This window comes from Gekko japonicus, unplaced genomic scaffold, assembly GCF_001447785.1.
Source record: "Gekko japonicus isolate JY-2015 unplaced genomic scaffold, Gekko_japonicus_V1.1 scaffold714, whole genome shotgun sequence".
Taxonomy (NCBI): Eukaryota; Metazoa; Chordata; class Lepidosauria; order Squamata; family Gekkonidae; genus Gekko; species Gekko japonicus.
In genome coordinates this window covers 786,977-808,286 of record NW_015166444.1, presented here as the reverse complement: position 1 = coordinate 808,286, position 21,310 = coordinate 786,977, and the positions used below count along the sequence as shown (strand labels likewise).

Genomic DNA, 21,310 nt, shown 5'->3' with positions numbered 1-21,310 from the left:
TCCAGCTTGTTTTGACTGCTGAAAAGGGCATGGGGGGGGAGGCAGGAACCCCCCCCATTCCTGTCCTGATCAGAATCAGGCCCACCTGTCCTTTTTACACAAGTTGCCCCAGAGACTTGCAGCTGCAGTAAAAGACTGCAAGTCTCCCTGGAGAACTTGTCAAAGAAGTAATGTCTCAATTGGCTCTTAAGAGACGGCTTTACAGACATTTCGACAGAATGGGAAAAGCGCATGGAGATTTACTCTTTCTGGCCTGCATATCACTCGATCAAATCAATGTCCAGGTACCCAATAAAATGCTTCTCCTCACATTTCTTTTGGCTGAGGAAAGTGAATGTGTGCTCGAGCAAGCATGCTTATGTGTATAAAAACAGACAAGCCCACAAAACAGTGTGCGTAGGATTGTGGCAATAAAGATAGGAAGTATTATGGGTGTAGGTGTGTGACTGCCATAAAAAAGGCAAATGCTGTGCTGGCGGTTATTAGAAAGGGGATTGGAAACAAATCAGCCAGTATCAGAATGCCCCTGTATAAATCTATGGTGCGGCCTAATTTGGAATACTGTGTACAGTTCTGGTCACCGCATCTCAAAGAAGATATTATAGCATTGGAAAAGGTGCAGAAAAGGGATGGAACACTTTCCTTATGAAGAAAGGTTAAAGAGGTTAGGGCTCTTTAGCTTGGAGAAACAATGACTGAGGGGTGACATGATCGAGGTTTACAAAGTTATGCATGGGATAGAGAAGGTAGAGAAAGAAGAACTTTTCCTCCCTCACTCACAATACAAGGCCTTGTGGGCACTCAATGAAATTAATGAGCAGTAAGCTTAGAACAGATAAAAGGAAGTACTTTTTTACCCAAAGAGTCATTAACTTGTGGAATTCACTGCTGCAGGAAGTGGTGGCGGCTACAAGCATAGACAGCTTCAAGAAGGGATTTGGATGAACATATGGAGTAGAGGTCCATCAGCGGCTATTAGCCACAAGGTATAGATGGAACACTCTGTCTGGGGCAGTGATTCCTGGTGCTTGGGGGCAGCGGTGGGAGGGCTTCTGATGTTCTGGCCCCACTGGTGGACCTTGTGATAGCACCTGGGTTTTGGCCACTTTGTGACACAGAGTGTTGGACTGGATAGGCCATTGGCCTGATCCAGCGTGGCTTCTCTTATGTTCTTATGGGTGTGCCTTAGTGTGGTCTTACTTCTAATGACTGAATGTATACTTGGGCTATGCCAAAATGCTTGGGCCTGTTCTTTTGGGTAACTTCTCATGGATCTGAGTTTCAAAAAAGAAATGAAATGCTTTTCCCCACCTATCAGTGCGGTAAACATGTCCAATTCTTCAAGCAAAAAGACCAGTGCGTGTGCATGCACACACACACGAACACAGCACACTGAATCATACCCTTGGTCCATCAAAGTCAGTATTGTCTACTGAGGTGTGGCTTTCCAGGGTCTCAGGCAGAGGTCTTTCCCATCATGCACTACCTGATTCTTAACTGGAGATGGCAGGGTTTGAACCTGGGACAGGAACCATTGCCCTCACCCAGGTTTGGAATCAGACAGGATCATGCTTAAGGACGTCTCACTGGCTCGACTCTACTGTCAATGAAATCCAGCCAATAGAAGGCAACGATTCCTACTGTTCTTCTGTTTAACTTCACAACAGTGCCGGATTTGGCTACTTGGCTACATGCAAACACGTTTTGCATTTTTGTTTAAAGAACTGAGAGGGAAAAAAAAGTGGTGCTGTGAAATGAACAGAGCCATGCAACAAGTGAGAAATTGCCAGTGCAGAGGATCCGATGGAAGCGGAAGCGAAAGACCTCTGCGTGAGACCCTGGAGAACCGCTCCCAATCAAGAGGAGACAAGACTGAGCTTGAGAAGACCAAGGAAGTTCTGATTCGGGATAAGGCGCCTTCGTGTGTTCAAGCTTTAAAAACGTCAGCTTGGTCATAGCATATGTGCATGCATAACTCATCCATTGAGTTGGAGAAGCATTTCCCTTACGGGTCACTTATTTCAAACCATCAGTCGCATTTCACCTGTGATATTGCTCCCACTCCCACTCTGGGAAGTTTCACTGGATACAAAATTTGTGGTTGAGCTTCCTCTTGTGGGTATTAAAAAGCAGTGAGAATCTTCCCGGAAGCCAGGGGTGGGGAGGCGGCTGCCCTTCTGGTTCCCCCCCACCCCAAGAAGACAACAAAGGCTGAGAAAACAACAGCACTTACAGTTCACGGTGACATTGACTCTCCGCACAACGGGAGGCGACACATCGTTGGAGGCGCTGCACTCGTAGGCTCCTGACTGCTCCCGGGTGATGCCAGTGATCTCCAGGTATTCATCTTCACTCAAGAAGCCCACCGCTGCAGAGGGCCAAAGAGAGAAAACAACAGCCGTGGAATACGTGGCACGGTGGAGGGGTCAACAGATGGTGGTGTTCTCCAGGCTGGCGTCTTTCACCTGGCATGGATGCTGATGGGATGCCCTGATTCTTAGAACTTAGAACGATTCCATCTGTCTGTCTGTCTGTCTGTCTGGGTATCTTGATGTGCAGGGAAGAAACGTGATATATAAAAATGAGGGACGAGGCAGCCGACTTTGGCAGCGTGCCATAGATAATCTAGGTGGCGGAGGACACCAAACCTGCTGGCTCCTGTGAAAACATTGCACTCTATGTGCACGAGGTTTCCTTCGCTGTCAAGGGAGGAGGAAAGCTATGTTCTGAGGCAGACAAATAGACTCAGGGTACACTCTTAAAGATCACTTAGCATACATTCATTTCCCTTCCAAGACACCCGAGCCACGGGTAGCAGCTGCATACAAACCCAAACAGCCCCGAAAGCGAGTAAAGAGCAGGGAAGTTGCATTGCTGATCCCGTAATCGGGTAGGTCTGCACTCAAAAGGTAATGCAGTTTATGCCTGTTTAATTATCAGGGTCCCTCGTGGCCATCGGCAGGGTGGGGTGGGGGTAGGGTTGCCAGCTCCAAGCTGGGAAATCGCTGGAGATTTGCAGGAGGAGCCTGGGGAGGGAAGAGGCTCAGCAAGGTATAATGCCATAGGCCCACTCTGCATCTAGCATTTGCTCCACTGTTTTAGCAAACCCACACTGGAAGAGAAAAAGATGTGGCTCAAAACCACATTCAAATACCCTGGGCCAACGTGCTGACCATAGAGGCCCAATCTGCATCTAGCATTTGCTCTGTTGTTTTACCAAACCCACGCTGGAACAGAAATTCCCCTCTACATTGCATGCCACTTTCACTTTGATTGATTGTCAGATTTTATGGCAGTGCCCAGATTAGGGCTGCCAGGTCCCCGGGGGGGGGGGGCAGAGGGTTGCCCACTCTAGACACCCCCAACCCGCCCCGGAACCCTGCCCCCAAAGTCCCGGAATCGGGCCGACGTGCCTGGTGCGATGACGTCACCTGGAGGTGACATCATTGTGCGGGGCACGCTGTTGGGGGACGCTCTAGCGTTCGGCATTGAAACTCTAAGGTACCATAGAGTTTCAAAGCTGAACGCTAGAGCATCCCTTGACAGTGTGCCCAGCGTGATGACATCACTTCTCGGTGATGTCATTGTGGTGCGCACGTGCTACATGCGCACGTGAAGTTCTCGGACACAGAGCTTCGGACCCCCGCTGGATGCCAGGTAGGGACCTAGCCACTCTTGTCCAGATTGCATGCTGCTTTCACTTCATTTGCTCTCTCGGTTTTATAGCAGCCGTCTGCATAGATTTATGGCCATTTTATGGCCATTCAGGGGTGACTGCAGTCAGTACGGGCATTGGCCTGGGGTATTTGGCCCAATCTGCATCTAGCATTTGCTCCGCTGTTTTACCAAACCAACAGTGGAACAGAAAAAGATGCGGCTCAAAACCACAATGGGTTCCAGCATGGGTTTGGTAAAACAGCGGAGCAAATGCGAGATGAAGATTGGCCCACAACAGAGTCCACCCTCCAAAGCAGCCACTCTATCCAGGGGACCTGATCTCTACAATCTGGAGATCAGCCATAATTCCAGGAGATCCCGAGGCCCCAAATGGAGGCTGGAATCTCTAATCCCCAGCCAAGGAATCCTGGGCATTCTGAATGAATCTTGGATGTTTTTATTAAGCTAATGAAGAGTTAAACATGGGTCACAGTTGGTTAAAATGGTAGCAAAGTCACATATGGCCAGGGGTCTCCATTTTTCATTCATTAATATCTTAAATAGATAAATGTGGAGGCATTCGCACAGACGACAAAGGCACCCAGGTGGGAGTTTCCGTACACCTTCCTCTGCCATTTACCCTGCATTTTCCCTCACAGCACCACCAGAAGGCTTTTGGAGTCCTTTAAAAAAATGGTAATTGCTATAGTGTTACGATGTTATAGTGCTACAGCAATTACCATTAAAAAAGCCCTCGAGAAGCCCTAAAGTGGCATGGCAGGGGAAATGGCATCCTAAAAGAGCTGATGGAAGAAAAATAGTGCCAGTGTAGAAAATATGCACCTTCTCTTCCAGATGGTGGGCTGACACACTTCGACTACATTCTTTCAGAAAAGATTGCAGTAAACCAGGTTGGAGAAAGAGTGTGCAGAGGATGGGGGGAAACCTGGTAAGGGGATGATTAAGGGGTTGGCAGCATGCAGATGCTAACCAAAACAGTGCTCTGCTCCAGGGTGGAAGAAAGCCGGAGGAAAAATGTCTGCAGGGAAGCAACCACATTCACAAAAAGTGTAAAACCACTGCAATGGAACCAAAGCATGTTTACTCAGAGCTAAGCCTCATTCAGCCCAACAGGGTTTACTCCCTAGTAAGTGAGTTTAGGATTGCAGTGATCTTTATTGACCTTAAACTTTTATGTCTTTGTTTCAATTCGGAAAGTTCAAAAGGAAGGAAGGAAGGAAGGAAGGAAGGAAGGAAGGAAGGAAGGAAGGAAGGAAGGAAGGAAGGAAGGAAGGAAGAATGGATTTCAAGGGTCATCTAGTACAACTCCCTGCACAATGCAGGAAATTCACAGCTACCCACACACACACAATCCCCCCAAAGGCTTCTGTTCTATGCCCAGAGGAAGGCATAAAACCTCCAGCATTCCCATGCCAATCTGTCCTGGGGAAAATTCCTTCCTGACCCCAAAGTAGTGATTGACATTACTCTGGGCATATAAGAGAGGGCCACTAGAGCCAAGCACTGACTCATCCCTTCCTGCCCTCCCTCTCACGATCTGCCTAAATTCACAGAATTGGGAGGGAGGGAGAAAGAACGAAAGAAAGGCCATAGCTCTTTTAATGATCCTTTCAGAGAAGTGTGATGGGGGGAAAGAAAAACACAGATGGAGCTGTCTTGTTTTTTTTTCCTTCCCCCCCTCTTAAAATCGCTTCATCTCCTCTTATCAAATCTGTTGCAGACAGGGCGTTGTAATTACTGAGCAAAGCAACTCTGAGAACAGAGTCACACTTAATATTCCTATTAATTTTAAATGGTAGTCCTTGGTACATATGTGTGGCAATTGGTGTCATATTTTAATTAGGCTTGCCCTACACCATCTGAAATTAATAATAGCTCGAATTACCAGTGTAATTTATAAATTAACATTGCTGCAGCATTAGGAAATAAATTAGCTCCGGACAGCTGTTTCTAGCATTGGATGACAACGGCGGGGGGAGGAATAAAAGGGTAAGGGCCCCCCCCCCCCAAACCCACACACCCACGGTCTCTCGGGAGACCAAAGCCTCCGACAACCCAAGGCCAAGGGTCACGCAACATCTTTACAGGGTTAGCAATTATGCTGGAGTCCCATTAAAAGTGGTGGTGAGCTCATGGCACACGGGTACATCACAGCCATGAGTATGTATCATGCAGACCAGATGCAAAGAGTGGATTAACAGAGCAACAACAGCAACAAAACCCAAAACAATTCTTAGTTCTCCCAGAAAGTTTCGGCTAATGGGTGTTGCTGCAGAATTCCCACGCATATGATCAGAGTTATGTATAAAATGCCAGCTTTGTGTTCTGCGCTAATTAAGAACATAAGAAGAACCCTGCTGAATCAAACCAATTAATCCGCAGGGGTCACAGCCAGCCTCCTTGTTAAGTGGGGATGCTGGGTTTCCAGGTGGGCCGTCAAAGATACTTTTTAAAAGCACTGTCTTACCCTCTCTGTCAGACAGAAACTTCTATGACTCTCTCCTTAGAGCCCAAATATCTGTGGCTGCATCCAACAAACACTTTTCTGGGAGTAAATCCCAAGGACTATAATGGGACTTACTTCTTAGTAGACCTGCTTAGGGTTGCTCCCTTATGTATTTTGGCCCCGGTCACACGAGAGGTTTTGGGCCGGGAGAGGGACGGATCGGGGACGCAGCAAACGGGCGCGATCCCACCGTAACATCTGGGAAGTGTTGCGCGCCCGTTCCCAATCCGGCCCTTCCGCCCAAAACCCCGCAGCAAAAATTAACCACCTACCATGGTGGTTCATCCAGGAAGGCCGCATCAAAGCCGGCCGTGGGATCGCCGGCACGTCCTTCCGACGGCGCATCCCCGGCGCCTGGCCGAACTGCACATGCTCACACATACGCAGTTCGGCAGGCTCCCCCTCCCGACGGTAGCTTCCTCCCCGGCATCTGATCGTGCCGGGGAGCAACGGCGCCGCGGCTCAGGGGATCCGTGGGATCCTGCCGCAGCATCTCTACTTTGGTGCGGCTCTGATTTGCCGCACTTTGGCCAATGTTTTTCCGGCCGTGTGGCAGGGATCTTTATGTCTCAAACTTAAGAGCAGGGTTCTTTTTTTTTTTTTTTAAGTTCTGAAACTATAATCCACTTACAATGAACACCTTCTCCAAATAAGTAACTTCCTGAAGTTACCCTCAACCTTCAATCACTCTAGTAGCTAAAAAGAGTATTTCACTGGGATTTTCTGAAGTATAAAGCCGATTCCCACCACCCCCCATCCAGTTGCAACTGACTTATGATGACCCTGTGGAGTTTTCAAGGCAAGAGACGTTCAGAGGTGGTTTGCCATTTCCTGCCTCTGAGTGGCAACCCTGAATTTCCTTGGTGGTCTCCCCTCCAAATAACAACCAGGGCTCAGGGCTTTTTTTGTAGAAAAAGCCCAGCAGGAGCTCATTAGCATAATAGGCCACACCCAACAGCAGAAACCTATTAGCATATTAGGCCACACCCCATGCCTTCCCTTGGCTTGCCCGAGCCCCCCGCAGCTGTGGGGAGCCCAGACAAGCCGGCCCTTGGACAGACCAGGGAAGGCATGGGGAGGCATTTAAATGCCTCCCTGATCCTTCCAGCCCACCCCCCTGGCCTACCCGCCTCGGAGTCACCGGGTGGGTCGCTCTCCAGGCCTTCCCTCTGTAGACACGCATGCAGAGGTTTTGGCTGTAGGGGGCATGGCCAACTCTGAAGCCAGCCGGAACTCCGTTCCTGTGCGTTCCTGCCCAAAAATAGCCCTGCCAGGGCTGACCCTGCTTAGTTTCTGAAATGTGATGAGATCAGGCTAGATATATTCGGAGCAGGAAACCAGCAAGAGAAGCAGTGGGGGCTTTGGATGACAAAAGAGTAAAGGGATTACCAGGGGTCGTTTCGTAGAAAAAGAGCTAGGGGAACTCATTAGCATAACTCATTAGCATATGCCACACCCCCTGACATCACCGGAAGTGTGTCATAAGGCCACACACCCCGCCCCCAACGGTCCCGGCCGCTGCTGGCCTTGCAGCTCCACTGCCGAGCCCCATGAGGGGCCCGGCGGTGGACCTGGAAGTGGGGCGGCCGGAAGCAGGGGGCGGGGCTTCGTCATGTGCCCCGCCCCCGTACCTTACCCGGGGGAACTGCGATCCCCCGCGATCCCCCCCGAAATGACCTCTGGGGATTACTAAAGAAAGATGGAGGGGTGGCAGAGCAGCTCAATGCCTTTTTTACCTCTGTGTTCACTGTGGAAAGTGTAGGGCACGGAGCCATACCACAGCCCCTATTCCAGGAAGGGAGCCTGAAGAACTGGGCCAAACTGAGGTGACTAGAGATGAAATTCTGGACCTACTGGGGAAATTAAAAACCGGTGAGTCTCCATGTCCTGATGGCATACACCCAAGAGTTCTTAAGGAACTCATATGTGAGATCATTACATAAGAACATAAGAGAAGCCAATGTTGGATCAGGCTAATGGCCCATCTAGTCCAACACTCTGTCACACAGTGGCCAAAAAACCTATAACTAAATTCAGCTGCGGTGCCAGAAGACTGAAGAGCAGCAAATGATCCTTTCAGGGAAGTGTGTGACACCAATTTTTAAGAAGGGATCCAGAGGGGAACCAGGAAATTACAGGCCAGTCAGCCTAACATCTATCCCAGGCAAATTACTAGAAACTGTAATCAAAGATTGAACTGAATGTGTTGTCGAAGGCTTTCATGGCCGGAGTTCATTAGCTGTTGTAGATTTTCTGGGCTGTATGGCCGTGGTCTTAGCATTGTAGGACCTGACATTTCGCCAGTAGCTGTAACTGGCATCCTCAGAGGTATAACACAGAAAGATGGAGTACTCTCTGTGTCAAGGCGAGAAGAAAAAAAATGGTAGGCAGGTAATTTATATCTACTCAGGAAGGTGGGGTAGGGCTGAGTCATTATCTTGTAGGAGTTCCCCAGGCTGTGGACATGCTAATGGAGGAGCTTTCCTGAGGAGGTTCTTTTGTGTATGGATTTTCTTCTCACCTTGGCACAGAGAGTACTCCATCTTTCTGTGTTATACCTCTGAGGATGCCAGTCACAGCTACTGGCAAAACGTCAGGTCCTACAATGCTAAGACCACGACCATAAAACCCGGAAAATCTACAACAGCTAAAGATAGAATTGTTAGGCACATAGAGGGACAAAGCTTGTTGAGGGAAAATGAGCATAGCTTCTGCAAAGGGAAGTCCTGCCTCAGTAACTTTCTTTGAGAAAGTGCACAAGCACGTAGACAATGGTGACCAGGTAGACATTATGTACCTCAACTTTCAAAAGGCTTTAACAAGGTACCTCACCAAAGACCCCTGAGTAAACGTAGCAGTCATGGGATAAGAGGATGGGTTCTCTTCTGGATCAAAAGCTGGTCAAATGACAGGAAGCAAAGAGTAGGAATCAATGGACCGTTCTCACACTGGAGGGAAGTAAGCAGTGGGGTCCCACAAGGATCGGTATTGGGGCCAGTACTATTTAATTTATTCATCAGTGATCTGGAACTGGGAGTGAGTAGTGTAGTGGCCAAGTCTGCAGATGACACCAAATTATTCAGGATGGTGAAAACCAAGGCTGACTATGAAGAGCTCCAAGAGGACCTCTACAAAATAAGTGAGAAGGCAACAACGTGGCAAATGAAGTTCAATGAACTTGCTGAACCTCCCCACTGAGTGGCACTGAGCCTCTGAATCCCAGAGCCAGGAATCAACATCGGGGGGGAGTCCTCGGCCTCTGTGCCCTTTTGTGGGCTCTCCAGAGGAACTGGTTGGCCACTGTGTGAGACAGGATGCTGGACCAGATGGACCATTGGTCTGATCCAGCAGGGCTCCTCTTATGTTCTTAGCCTGGGCCATCTAGGTCAGGTCACCAAATAACTAGGGATGTGCAAATATCTCCTTTTTATGTCTTAGTATTTCCACTCATCATCATTTTGAGTTGCTTTGTTCCATTCATCTTCATCATCAATGTTTCCAAATGTTTGTTTATTTAAAGCCATTTTAATACACATTGTCATGGCGGCTGAACCCGAGCACTTGGCCCCAGCAGAAGATCTAAGTACTGCTGGGGATGAGCATTTGGCCAAAGTACTGCTGGGGATGAGCTCCCGGCTCCTGAAAACCCTGCACCTGACAGGACTGAAGCCACAGAAACTGCTCCAGCAACAGCTGAAGCAGAATCACGCCGGAGCAACACGCCCCCTGAGTCGCCCCCACCAGTATCCCGTTTGCGGGAACAATGCCGACGGGACATGGCATCCCAGCGGCGGGATGCGCGCATGCGCAGTAGGCGTTCTTTTAGTCCTGAGTACTAGCGGGAGCCGGAACACAATCAGGGCTTGCTAATTGCCGACAGCCTTACGGGCTATTTAGCTCTCGCACTCACGCCGACTTGTTGTGCTAGCAACTACTCATTCTGGACGAAGCTTTGCACCTCTCCACCCGTGTTCCTGTTCCTGCTCCTCATCTTGACTTCTCGGCTCCTGACCTCGGCTCGTACGACTACGCTCCTGACCTGTACCTTGAACCTCTGACTTCCTGGCTTCTGACTTCTTTGGACTCTGGCTTTGACGACTACTCTAACGGTTGGTGATTTGGACTTGGTCTCTCGGTGTTTATGCTTGCCTGGTTTTGACTTTGGACTGCCTTTGGACTATCTTGCTCTTGCCTGACCTGGTACCGCATTCGTGACACACATGAAGCGGCTTTATACTGAATCCTTGGTCCATCAAAGTCAGTATTGTCTATTCAGATGACAACAGCTGTCCATGGCCTCAGGGTGAGGTCTTTCACATCACCTACTGCCTGGCCCTTTTAACTGGAGATGCCGGGGGTTGAACCAGGAACCTTCTGCATGCCAAGCAGAGGCTCTTTCACTGAGTCACAGACCCTCCCCTTAATGTCGTTTCATTGTCATTCATGCAAAAATAGGTGCTAATTTTAATGGTAATATTTCATATTTTGTTAGCAGGGTCCGAAAACAAGATGAATAGTCTTGTTCCTGAGCGAGGAAAACCCACAACAGAAATGGGAACTTTCAATCTGGAAACTGGTATCTGAAGAACAGGTATCTGAAGAAGTGAGCAATGACTCACAAAAGCTCCTACCCTGCCACAAATTATGTTAGTCTTTAAGGTTGCTACTGGACTCTTGCTCTTTTCTACTGCTAGAGACAGAGACTCACTAGCCGCTGCTCCGTTCTCGCTCTTTAAAAAAAACAGGATCAAGAAGAGGCAGGGGAAATCGAGTGAAGCTGCGGGGCAAAATGCGGCCGCGCAGCAAGTAGTGGGAAATTGACACATAGAATCGGGGTGGGGAGGAAGAGCGAGAACGGAGCAGCGGCTAGTGGGAAATCAGTCAGACTAACACAGCTACCCATCTTGACCAATCTGAAAACAGAATGGCTGTGAAATTTGGTAACATCCCCTCAAATAACAGAACTTACAGCCAACAAATGAGGCAACGCGGCCGACAAATGGGTCATGCTTGCTTTGTTTTGTAATCCACAGCAATCATCCCCAGGCCTGGCACCCACCAAACTGTTTCCTGGCAGCCACTTGGCTCTTGGATCCTCAGACGCGATGCCCTTTCCTGGGTTGCCATCTCCCTAATCTCAGAAGGTAGGGGCACAGGAAGCAGGACCTCCCACCAGCCCCGTAGCTAGGGATTTTTTGGGGAGGGGGCCTTGGGGGGGCAGTAGCCAATTAAAACAAAGTTAATTAAATTAACTTTGATTTAATTGGTGGGACTCCTTAGAACTCCTAAGGCAGCCCTGTACCCCCCAGGCTCCAGGGCAAGGGGTGGTAATGCCCAGCGGCCGTAGTTTCCCTCCATCCCCACTCAGCAAGGGCAGGCCTTCCCTGCAGAGTGTCTGGCTCCCCCTAAGGAGCCCCAGTTCCTCTTCCCATGGCACGGCACAAGGGGCAGCCTGGTGTCCATGGCTTGGGGGATCCATGGCTCAGGGAGGGGCCCATAAAAACCACTAGGGGGCCAGGCCCCGTGGGCCCCATGGTAGCTACGGGCCTGCCTCCCACTGTGATCGGGGAGAAGTCAGGTAGGTTTGTAAGGAAGACGGTGGTCTTTCATACTAGGAGCCAGCAAGTTTTGAGAAGACGGACAAAACTTTTCAAGAACGGAGGGGCCTTGCATATCTCTACACTGCTACAAAGTTTTGCCCAGAAGAACGTTTTACGCTTCCTACTGAGAAGAAATATCTGATGACCTAAAAAAATGAGCAGGAAAGAAGTTCAAGCTTGGAAGCTTCTCGGGGGGACTCCCACCTGTCCCTAATTCCTACGATTCCACTAACAGGTATATTTCTTCTCAAATTCTGGAAGAATAGCTATGCCAGTCTGTTGTCGCAAAAAGAGCAACAGAGAATCCTGTTGCACTTCAATGGCTAACAAATTAATCGTGCCAAGAGCTTCTACAGCCAACCGTGTCCTACATCTTTACTTCATTCTGCTTTGCAAATTTATTTATTCACTCTCTCTCTCTCTATCTCTCTCCCCCCCACACACACATTCGCAGCCTCAGAGAGGGGCTCTCAGCAGAGCCTCCCTAGCCCAGACGCTTGAAAGGGGCTGAACTGAACCACTTGATGTAATCGGCATCTTCACAGCATCCTGATGAATTGTTAACATCCAGATGCCTCCAAGGTCCAGGGCTGGAATTCCCTTCGGAATATCTCGCTGTGGGGAAAAATGCTGAGCTCATCAGTTCCTCGCATAACTGAAGGGCGAAATGCAAAGGCGGTACCCCTAAATCAATATCCTTTGGAGGGGGGGGACATATAAAACCGTCGTTTTACATTCCACAAGCTGCCCGGAATAGACTGAAACAGAAAAATGGGGGAAAGAATCCCTTTATGGCTGACCTAGAATCGGCTTCTCAGTAGTGCGGTTGTGCTCTGCTGATAAAGTGAGCAGGCAAGTCGATGGTCTGGAGGCCGTCCATGCAGAAATCCCACTTCAGTTTATGAAAAAAAAGGCAGCAATAACTCACTTGTCTCCTCATTACGAAGGCTCCCCCGCCCCCATTCTCCAAGTGGATATAGACCATTCAGCCAGTCTGTCCCTCTCCGGCTTAGTATACCAGAAACTTTAACTGTCGGGGAGACCCCAGCCCTCATTTTGAAGTTTGCGGCTTGTTCCTGTGGTCTGAGGGAGAGGCTCTGGGTTTCATTAGCATACCACAGTCTACATTATAAAAAAGAACTGTGAGAGTCGTGTGTGTGTGTGTATTTGTGGTATGGAAAGCTCCGCAATGAAAGCTTCCCGTCTCTCTCTGTTCCAGGAGAGTTCAGCTGATTGACACAAACGGATGAAGATTCCAGCTGGGAGAACGAAAGGTACACGGTCAAGGTCACTGGAGAGGGATTCACTACCTTGTAATTCCTTTCATCGCTCTGCTGTTGCGGGCCTGAAGTGTGTCGAAGGTAGGATCTGTTCAATACATGCTTATTAAAGGGGGAAGGAGAGATTCTAGTTTCTAAACCACGGAAGAGCCCAGTGGAGACCAACAAGGTCTTAGGGACCAACAAGATCTTCAGGACAGAAACTTGTTGGGTCTCTAAGGTGCTGGACTAAGGTGGCACTGCAGACCGACATGGCTACCCCCCTGAAACCAAACCAGAAAGGTTACCGTGAGCGAGGGTTGCCATCCTCCAGGTGGATCCTGGAGGTCTCCCAGAATTACACTCGATCTCCAGATGACAGAGATCAGTTCATCTGGAGAAAATGGCTGCTTTAGAAGGTGGACTCTATGACATTGAACCCTGCTGAGGTCCCTCCCCTCCCCAAACCCTGCCCTCCCCAAGGCTCCACCTCCAAATCTCCAGCTATTTCCCCACCCAGTTCGCAACAGGGCTATTTTTGGGCAGGAACGCACAGGAACGGAGTTCCGGCTGGCTCCCGAGTTGGCCACGCCCAGCAGGAACTCATTAGCATAACAGGCCACACCCAACTGCAGAAACTCATTAGGATTGGCTCCATTAGGGGTGTGTGGCCTAGCATGCAAAGGAGTTCCTGCTACAAGAAAAGCCCTGGGTTTTGACAGCAAACAAGGTAAACAGAATAAGAAGCAAAAGGTGGGTGTGGCTGGGTGAGCACACTTTTGGTAACATGGGGGTGCGGCCTAATATGCCAATGAGTTGCACTGTCAGAGGTGTGGCCTAATATGCTAATGAGTTCCTGCTGTTGGGTGTGGCCTATTATGCTAATAAGTTCCTGCTGGGCTTTTTCTACAAAAAGAGCCCTGGCCGCAACCCTACTGTAAGCATACAACTAGTCAGGGTCTTGAGGAAAAACAGGATCTTCCCCTCACATTGTTGTTATTGCCATTTTTAAATAACCCATTGAAACGAAAGTCATATTTTGATGGACAGAAGAACAGTAAATAAAATCTGAAGCCATAAAGGCTTCTAAAAACCCCAAACCAGCTGAGACCGTTTACATGTGCTGGGTACGAAATAAAAAGAGGACTTCGGCTCTGAGAGGAACGTTTATTGGTCAGCTCTCAGCCTCTGGAATACATTATTATCTTTTCCCTGGCACCTCTTTGCCCCTATAAAATGAGATTTAATAGAATCATAGCTGCAGCCTCCCCTGCTGGATACTACTAGCCATTTTATCTGTCCACGGAGGAAGGCGCAGATTGAGAGTAATTGCTGAAATGCCAGGGCGTTGCAGCCTGTGCATTTTTTGCCTATTTATAGTGGGAAGCCTCCTTGAGGCTCAGAGACAAATCTTAGGCATTAGCGACCGCCAGGAACAGAGGAAACAAATAGACTGGACCCAGGGAACAGAACAGGGGTTAAGTAAATACAATCTGTACACACAGCCCTGGCTCCGGGAAAAAGCAACAGGGCACTCCTGAGGTGGTGGCTGAAGAGATCTCCCAGGGCGGGCAAGAGCAAAGAAGATATATTTTATTTACCAACGAGGCAAGGTGGACAGGTTGAAAAGGTGGTGAAAGCGCTGCTCAGGTCTACCCTGGAATTTTGTACCTGGAGGAGGAGGAGGAGGAGGAGATTGGTTCTTATACTCTGCCCTTCACTACCCGAAGGAGTCTCAGAGCGGCTTACACTCTCCTTTCCCTTCTCCTTCTCACAACAGACACTCTGTGAGCAATGCTCCCTCTCAGCTGTGGAGTCTTGTGAGCAAAAATTCTACTTTGTGAGCTGCTGGCATTAAAGTCGTGAGCAAGCAATTTGGCCGCTGCATAAATTAGTTGGCTCTGGAGCCCTCCTTCCTGAGCTAAGACAAAAATGTGTGAGCTGGAGGCTAAAAAAACTGGGAGCTAGCTCACACCAACTCAGCTTAGAGGGAACACTGCCTGTGAGGTAGGCGGGGCTGAGAGAGCTCTTTCAAGGACTGTTCTTGCCTGAGGCAGGATGTGCCTTAGGGTTGCCAGCTCTGTGTTGGGAAGTACCTGGAGATTTTGGGAATGGAGGATGGGGAAGTGTGGTTTGGGAGGGACCTCAGGAGGATACAGCACAGGGCTGCCAACCTACAGGTGGTGGCGGAAGACCTACTGGGGTTACAACTGATCTCCAACGGACAGAGATCAGGGCACCTGGAGAAAATGGCCACTTTGTAAGGCACACTGTATGGCAGGGGTGTCCAACATAAGGCCCGAGGTCTGGAACCAGCCTGTGCAGGGCTCTTATTCAGCCTGCGAGCGACTGATGCAAGGGAGGGAGTGCTGGGGGAGTGGGTAACATACCAGAAGTATGGGTAAAACAGGTAAAATACCAGAAGTGTTAAAACAGCACAGTCAGCAAGCAAAGGGATGGAGAAAGATTTGACTCTGGTGTGATGTGGTCCATGGGGTCATGAAGTGTCGGACTCGACTGTGCGACTGAACAACAACAACAACAAAACCTGGATCACACCAGTGGTCCATCTATTCCGCATCCTGTATCTCACAGCAGCCAACATGCTGCCCTTACAAAGCCCTTGATGGTGCTTCCTAGCCCTGGTATGTATAGGAATACTTCCTCTTTAGTCCTCATGGCTAGTAGTCCTTTAGTCCCCATGGTCTTTAGTCCTCACTTTACTCCTCATGGCTAATAGTCAGTAATGGACCTATCCTCCATGAAATGCCCTGCAATTATTTTCTTAAAAGCATTTTGCTTTCTAAAAGCCCCCCAAGAGTGAGTTTTACATATCCTGAAGAGCAAGTACGGGGCCAGTGCAGAAAAGGCTCTGATCATGGTACCTGCCAAATGGACTTCAGAGTGAGGTCTTTTCCCAAAGACTTTCAAAGAGTTCATGAGGCCCTGTCTGATATACCTGGGTCCTGGATTCCCACTCTCTTGACCTTCCACAAACTATGCAAAACTGGATTATTCAAGAGGGCTTTCCTATGCAGGCAATAGGGTTGTACTGTACTAAATGATTCACAAAATTGTTAGGAATTGTGGCCTATACTACTGTGTATAACTTGCCAAAACTAGGACCCTGCTATGTAATTTTGGCATCATTTAACATGTCATGTTAACATTTAAGCTTTGCTTCAGTTGTGTTTTTAGGCTTCTGGTTGGTTCTACAACCCTAATCCTACTGCATTGTTTATTTCAATGTCCTATCTGGTCGACTGTATTGACACATCTGTGTAATCCACCTTGAGTCCAAGTGAAAAAGATGGACTAGCAAGCAAGTCAGTAAGCAAGCAAGCAAGAAAGAAAGAACCTTAATCAACACCAAATCTGGCCTGGAGACTAACCAGCAGTCCTGTGAAGTTCTCTCAGCATCAATGTGACATGATGCACGTAGTAATAGCATTCATATGTGACAGTAGCAAATGCTAAGAACATAAGAGACGCCAATGTTGGATCAGGCCAAAGGCCCATCCAGTCCAACTCTCTGTGTCACACAGTGGCCAGAAATGCCAGTGGTAGTGGTCCACAGACCAGTCTAAGCCAAGGCAGCACCTTAGCAGACTTTCCAGCCTCCCAGCTCTTACCAGTTCTTTGCTGTTCTGCCCCTCTATAGTAACCACACTGCACAGTCCAGTGGTACACTATATACAAGGGTTTATTCACAGAATTTACAGTCAAAATGCTTCGCCAGACGCTTGTTACCTCCGAAGAGAACGTACATGGCTTCTGTACAGACTTATATACATAGCAGCACCAATCAGCAACAAGCTGAGTCATGGTGCCCATTTATACTCACTCTCTGTTTTCTATTAATTAGCCAGTTTTTGATCCATAAAAGGACTTGTCCTTTTATCCCATGATTTTCGAGCTTACTTAGGAGTCTTTGATGCGGAACTTTATCAAAAGCTTTCTGGAAGTCAAGGTAAACAATATCTATTGGATCCCCCTTGTCCACATGTTTGTTCACCCCCTCAAAGAACATTAACAGGTTAGTGAGACAAGATCTTCCCTTACAGAACCCATGCTGAGTCTGCCTCAATAGGTTTTGTTCATCTATGTGCCTACTAATTTTTTCCTTAATAATGGTTTCCACCAATTTACCCGGTATCGACGTCAGACTGATTGGCCTGTAATTTCCCGGACCTCCTCTGGAACCCTTTTTAAAGATGGGAGTGACATTAGCTACCTTCCAGTCCTCAGGAATGGAGGCAGATTTTAAGGGGAAAGCCGAAATGCTGTACCACTTAAAACCCTATCGCTGTTAAATTGATGAGAAATGGTTATGCAAACCCTAAGGGTGGCTAGTACATTTCAGCCTGGAAAAAAGAAATTCCTATTAGTCTTCAACCTTCCATTAACAATTTGCCAGGGTGGGTGAGCCACAGTAATTGCCAACAGCCTAATGAAAATCTGTAGACTGTGGATCACAGACTTCACAATTTCAAAGTATTCTCTAGAACTAGGGACAAGAGGCCTTTTCTTTCCACTGCCGTTCCTTTATTGTTCTGATATTTTGTTCTGTCCTGTGTTCCAGATTCCATCTTAACTTGGAGACTTTCTAAAATTAATTCTGGGACCGGAGGTTTTTGCAACTTGCACTAACTTTTCATTGATTTGCATCCGCCTCACAGGTGACTGTTACTTGTGTGTGCATTGATCATTCTGACGCAATTTGATCTGACATGTGATAGCATCAAATTTTCGTGTGCAGTGTTTTACTGAGGGTAAAACACTGCACAAAAAGAACTCTGATACAGCTGATTGTAAAGCTGTGTTCTGTCAGTACGCACATTTTAATGTGACGGGGGCGGGCAGACAGAGATGCACAGAAGGATCTGAAAGTGGTGCTAAACTAGATGGGCACGATGCTCTGTCATTTAAAAGGGGGAGGGAAGAGCATGGAGTATTCCAGTACTACCGATTCCACTTTGGACAGAAGTCCAAGTAATCTAGAACTCCAAAACCTGGGGAGAAATTTGGCTGGCGTAAAGATGCTTGTGTTGATGTTCAATGTGTGGAAATACAAAGACTGCCTGAAAGACAATGTTAAATACTTGGGAGTCGTTAAGGAAGGTTGCAACCAGTGTTCTCTCTAAGCTGAGTTAGTGTGAGCTAGCTCACAATTTTTTACCCTCCGGCTCACACATTTTTGTCTCCACTCAGGAAGGAGGGCTCCAGAGCAAACTAATTTATGCAGCAGCCAAATCGCTGGCTCACAACTTTAATGCCAGTAGCTCACAAGGTAGAATTCTTGCTCACAAGACTCCACAGCTTAGAGGGAACATCGGTTGCAGCCTCCGCTCCTCCCACTCCATTCCTGCAATATTCCTCTTCAGCACTTTCTCCTGAGCTGATCTGCATAATCTGAAGGACTGCCTAGTCTTTTATGAATCAGCCTGACGACTACGCTCACCTTTGGTGGCCCTGTTTTGGATGCCCCCACCTTCTTCAGTTAGGCAGGTGGCATCCCAGGAGATGGCCTTCTTGGTTGCAGCACCAAAGCATTGGAACTCTCTCCCCAGGGAGATTCATCTACCCCCCCCCCTCTGTTGCTGTCTTCTGCCCACACAGGTGAAGACTTTGGTGTAGTGGTTAGGAGCGCAGACTCTAATCTAGGTGAACCGGGTTTGATTCCCCACTCCTCCACATGCAGCTGCTGGTGTGACCTTGAGTAAGTCACAAGTTCTTTCAGAGCTGTTCTCTCACGAGCAGTTCTCTCAAGAGCTTTCTCAGCCCCACCTACCTCACAGGGTGTGTCTTGTGGGAAGGGGAAGGGAAAGGGGTTTGTAAGCCACTCTGAGACTCCTTCGGGTAGCAGAGGGTGGGGCATAAATCCAATCTCTTCTTCTTCTTTATTTGGCTTTCCCTCAGTGATCCTTCCTTCCTGACCAATGTTTTAATCACTATTTTATGTCTTCGTACATATTTTAACTCCGTTTTTCACTCGTTTTTAAAATGCGTGTTGGGGGGGGGGAGTTGATCTTAATGGTTTTAAAATGACAGTTTTATCACATATGTTTTAAATTGCTAGCCGCCTTGGTAGCCCTTGTGGGGGCAGAAAGGCGAGGCAATAGTTTTGTAAATAAGTAATAACGTGGGTCAGTCAGCGATCTGGTGGGGAGACAGGGTTGCTGTCTCCAGATGGGGAAATTCCTGGGGGTCTGGGGCGTGGAGCCTGAGGAGGGCGGGGTTAGGGGCGGGACCTCAGTGGGGTACAATGCCATAGAGTCCACCTTCCAAAGCATCCCTTTTCTCCAGGGCAACTGACCTCTGTCTCCTGGAGGTCAGGGATCTCCAGCCACCACCGAGAAGTTGAAATCCAAAAAAAATCCATGACAAGAGTATCGAAGAGTCAATAAAGATATGTTTGCAAAATCATTTACTGCAGTAATTCTGTAGAAAATCATCTTCTATTAACTCTCACACACAGAAGCCAAAAATGAGAGATCACGGAAGGGAGTGGAAATCCAAAAACGACATCCGTGACAAAAATAACGAGAGTCAGTAAAGAAGTTGGCAATCCAGTGGGGGAGATGGGGTGTAGGGCACCCTGTCTGAGACCTCAACCGGTGGTTATGTGTGAACACGGCAACACTGCCCCATCTCCTTCCTGCCCCGCTTGTCAGCTGGGTAGAATGTGCCTATGATGTTTTGTGTATGGGTGGAGACCAGGGGTCGTTTCATAGAAAAAGAGCTAGGGGAACTCATTAGCATACCTCATTAGCATATGCCACACCCCCTGACATCACCGGAAGTGTGTCATAAGGCCACACACCCCGCCCCCAACGGTCCTGGCGAGAGGCAGGGAGGAAGCAACTTACCCTCCCTCTTCTCCTGCCTCCTCCTGGCTGAATGAGGGCCGGAAGCGGGGCGGCCGGAAGCAGGGGGCGGGGCTTCGTCATGTGCCCCGCCCCCGTACCTCACCTGGGGGAACTGCGATCCCCCGCGATCCCCCCCAAAATGACCTCTGGCGGAGACAAAGGCAGCCATCCTTTCCCCTTTCCCAAGGACAGCTCTCTTACCACCACAGGCAATGCATCCTGTTAGAGCCTTTAATAGCTGTTCTTTGCCAGACACTCCTGAGAGCTTCCCTGCTGTCACGATCAGGCCTGGTTCAATTGCTTCTTCTTGGAGCAGCTTTTGTGAACTTTTAAAAGGATACCTCTATAAGGGCACAATTAGGGGTTGAAATACGGCAGGAATTAATATTAAGATCACTCATTCCTCAGGGCTGCGGAAGTCGGCACAGCCAGCTCAGGTTATTATTACTATTAATAATAACAGTAATATAACACAGGCTGGAAAATTGAACAGGCAAGAGTCAGTTTTCATCAAATACACATTCCCCATTCATGGGCTAATTACACAAAAGAGCTATTGATTCACCTAAGTAAATGAAATTCCACCTCTTCTCTCCTGCCAGCTGATTTGGGGTGTCTGTGTATGTGTGTGTGTGTGTGTCTGTGTAATCTGCACTGATTCACACTGCCAGGGGGGGAAAAAAAGCTATAGCAAGTTTACTGTCACACCAGGATGATTTTGAACAGACATCCGCTCTTTGCTGGATTATACCGGTTGGGATTCTAGGTAGAAGAATACTCCATCCCTCCCCTGCAAAAATTGAGATGTTGCCAAAATAATTACCTGGTTTAGAAATATGAATATGTCCCCCATGTAACATTTAGCTGTATTATGAATTGAGTATCCGTTCCCTGAGAAGATTGTCTCTGGCTTGGAACATCACATTAGGCTTGGCAAATGCAACAGGCTGCTTGGTAGGTATTTGCACACACAGTCAAAAATGTTCTTTAGTGTTCGCTTCTTATTATTTAATGTGGGCAGGGGTCATTTCCTGCAGGAGCACACAGGAGCAGGGCTCTGGCAGTAAAGAGCCCAGGGGGCGGGCACATGCAACAAGCCCCACCCCCTGCTCCCAGCAGCCCTCAGTCAAAGCAAGAAGCAGCCAGGTAAGTTGCAGAGCTCCCCCGCCCCAGATCCAAAACAGTCCAGTTTTAAGACCAAGTTTCATTCAGGTACAAGCTCTCCCTCCTCTGTGAGGATAGATCTGCACATTTCCCCCCCCCAATAGCTAGCAATCCAAAACAGTCCAGTGGAGCCTGAGTGGTGGGTGTTGCCTTCTGACACACTTCCGGTGATGTCAGGGGGTGTGGCATAGGCAAATAAGTTATGCTAATGAGCTCCTGCACCGCTTTTTCTAC

At 48.4% G+C, this 21,310-nt stretch overlaps 1 protein-coding gene across 5 annotated transcripts in view; it reads right to left on the bottom strand.

Annotated features, from left to right (window-relative positions):
- NTM (neurotrimin) overlaps positions 1 to 21,310 on the bottom strand; it is a 558,359-nt gene that overhangs the window by 40,789 nt on the left and 496,260 nt on the right. For all 5 annotated transcript variants that reach the window (XM_015411989.1, XM_015411990.1, XM_015411992.1 and 2 more), the window contains exon 4: positions 2,234 to 2,368. In XM_015411989.1, coding sequence (XP_015267475.1) covers positions 2,234 to 2,368 — 135 coding nt within the window. The remainder of the gene's footprint in view (positions 1 to 2,233; positions 2,369 to 21,310) is intronic.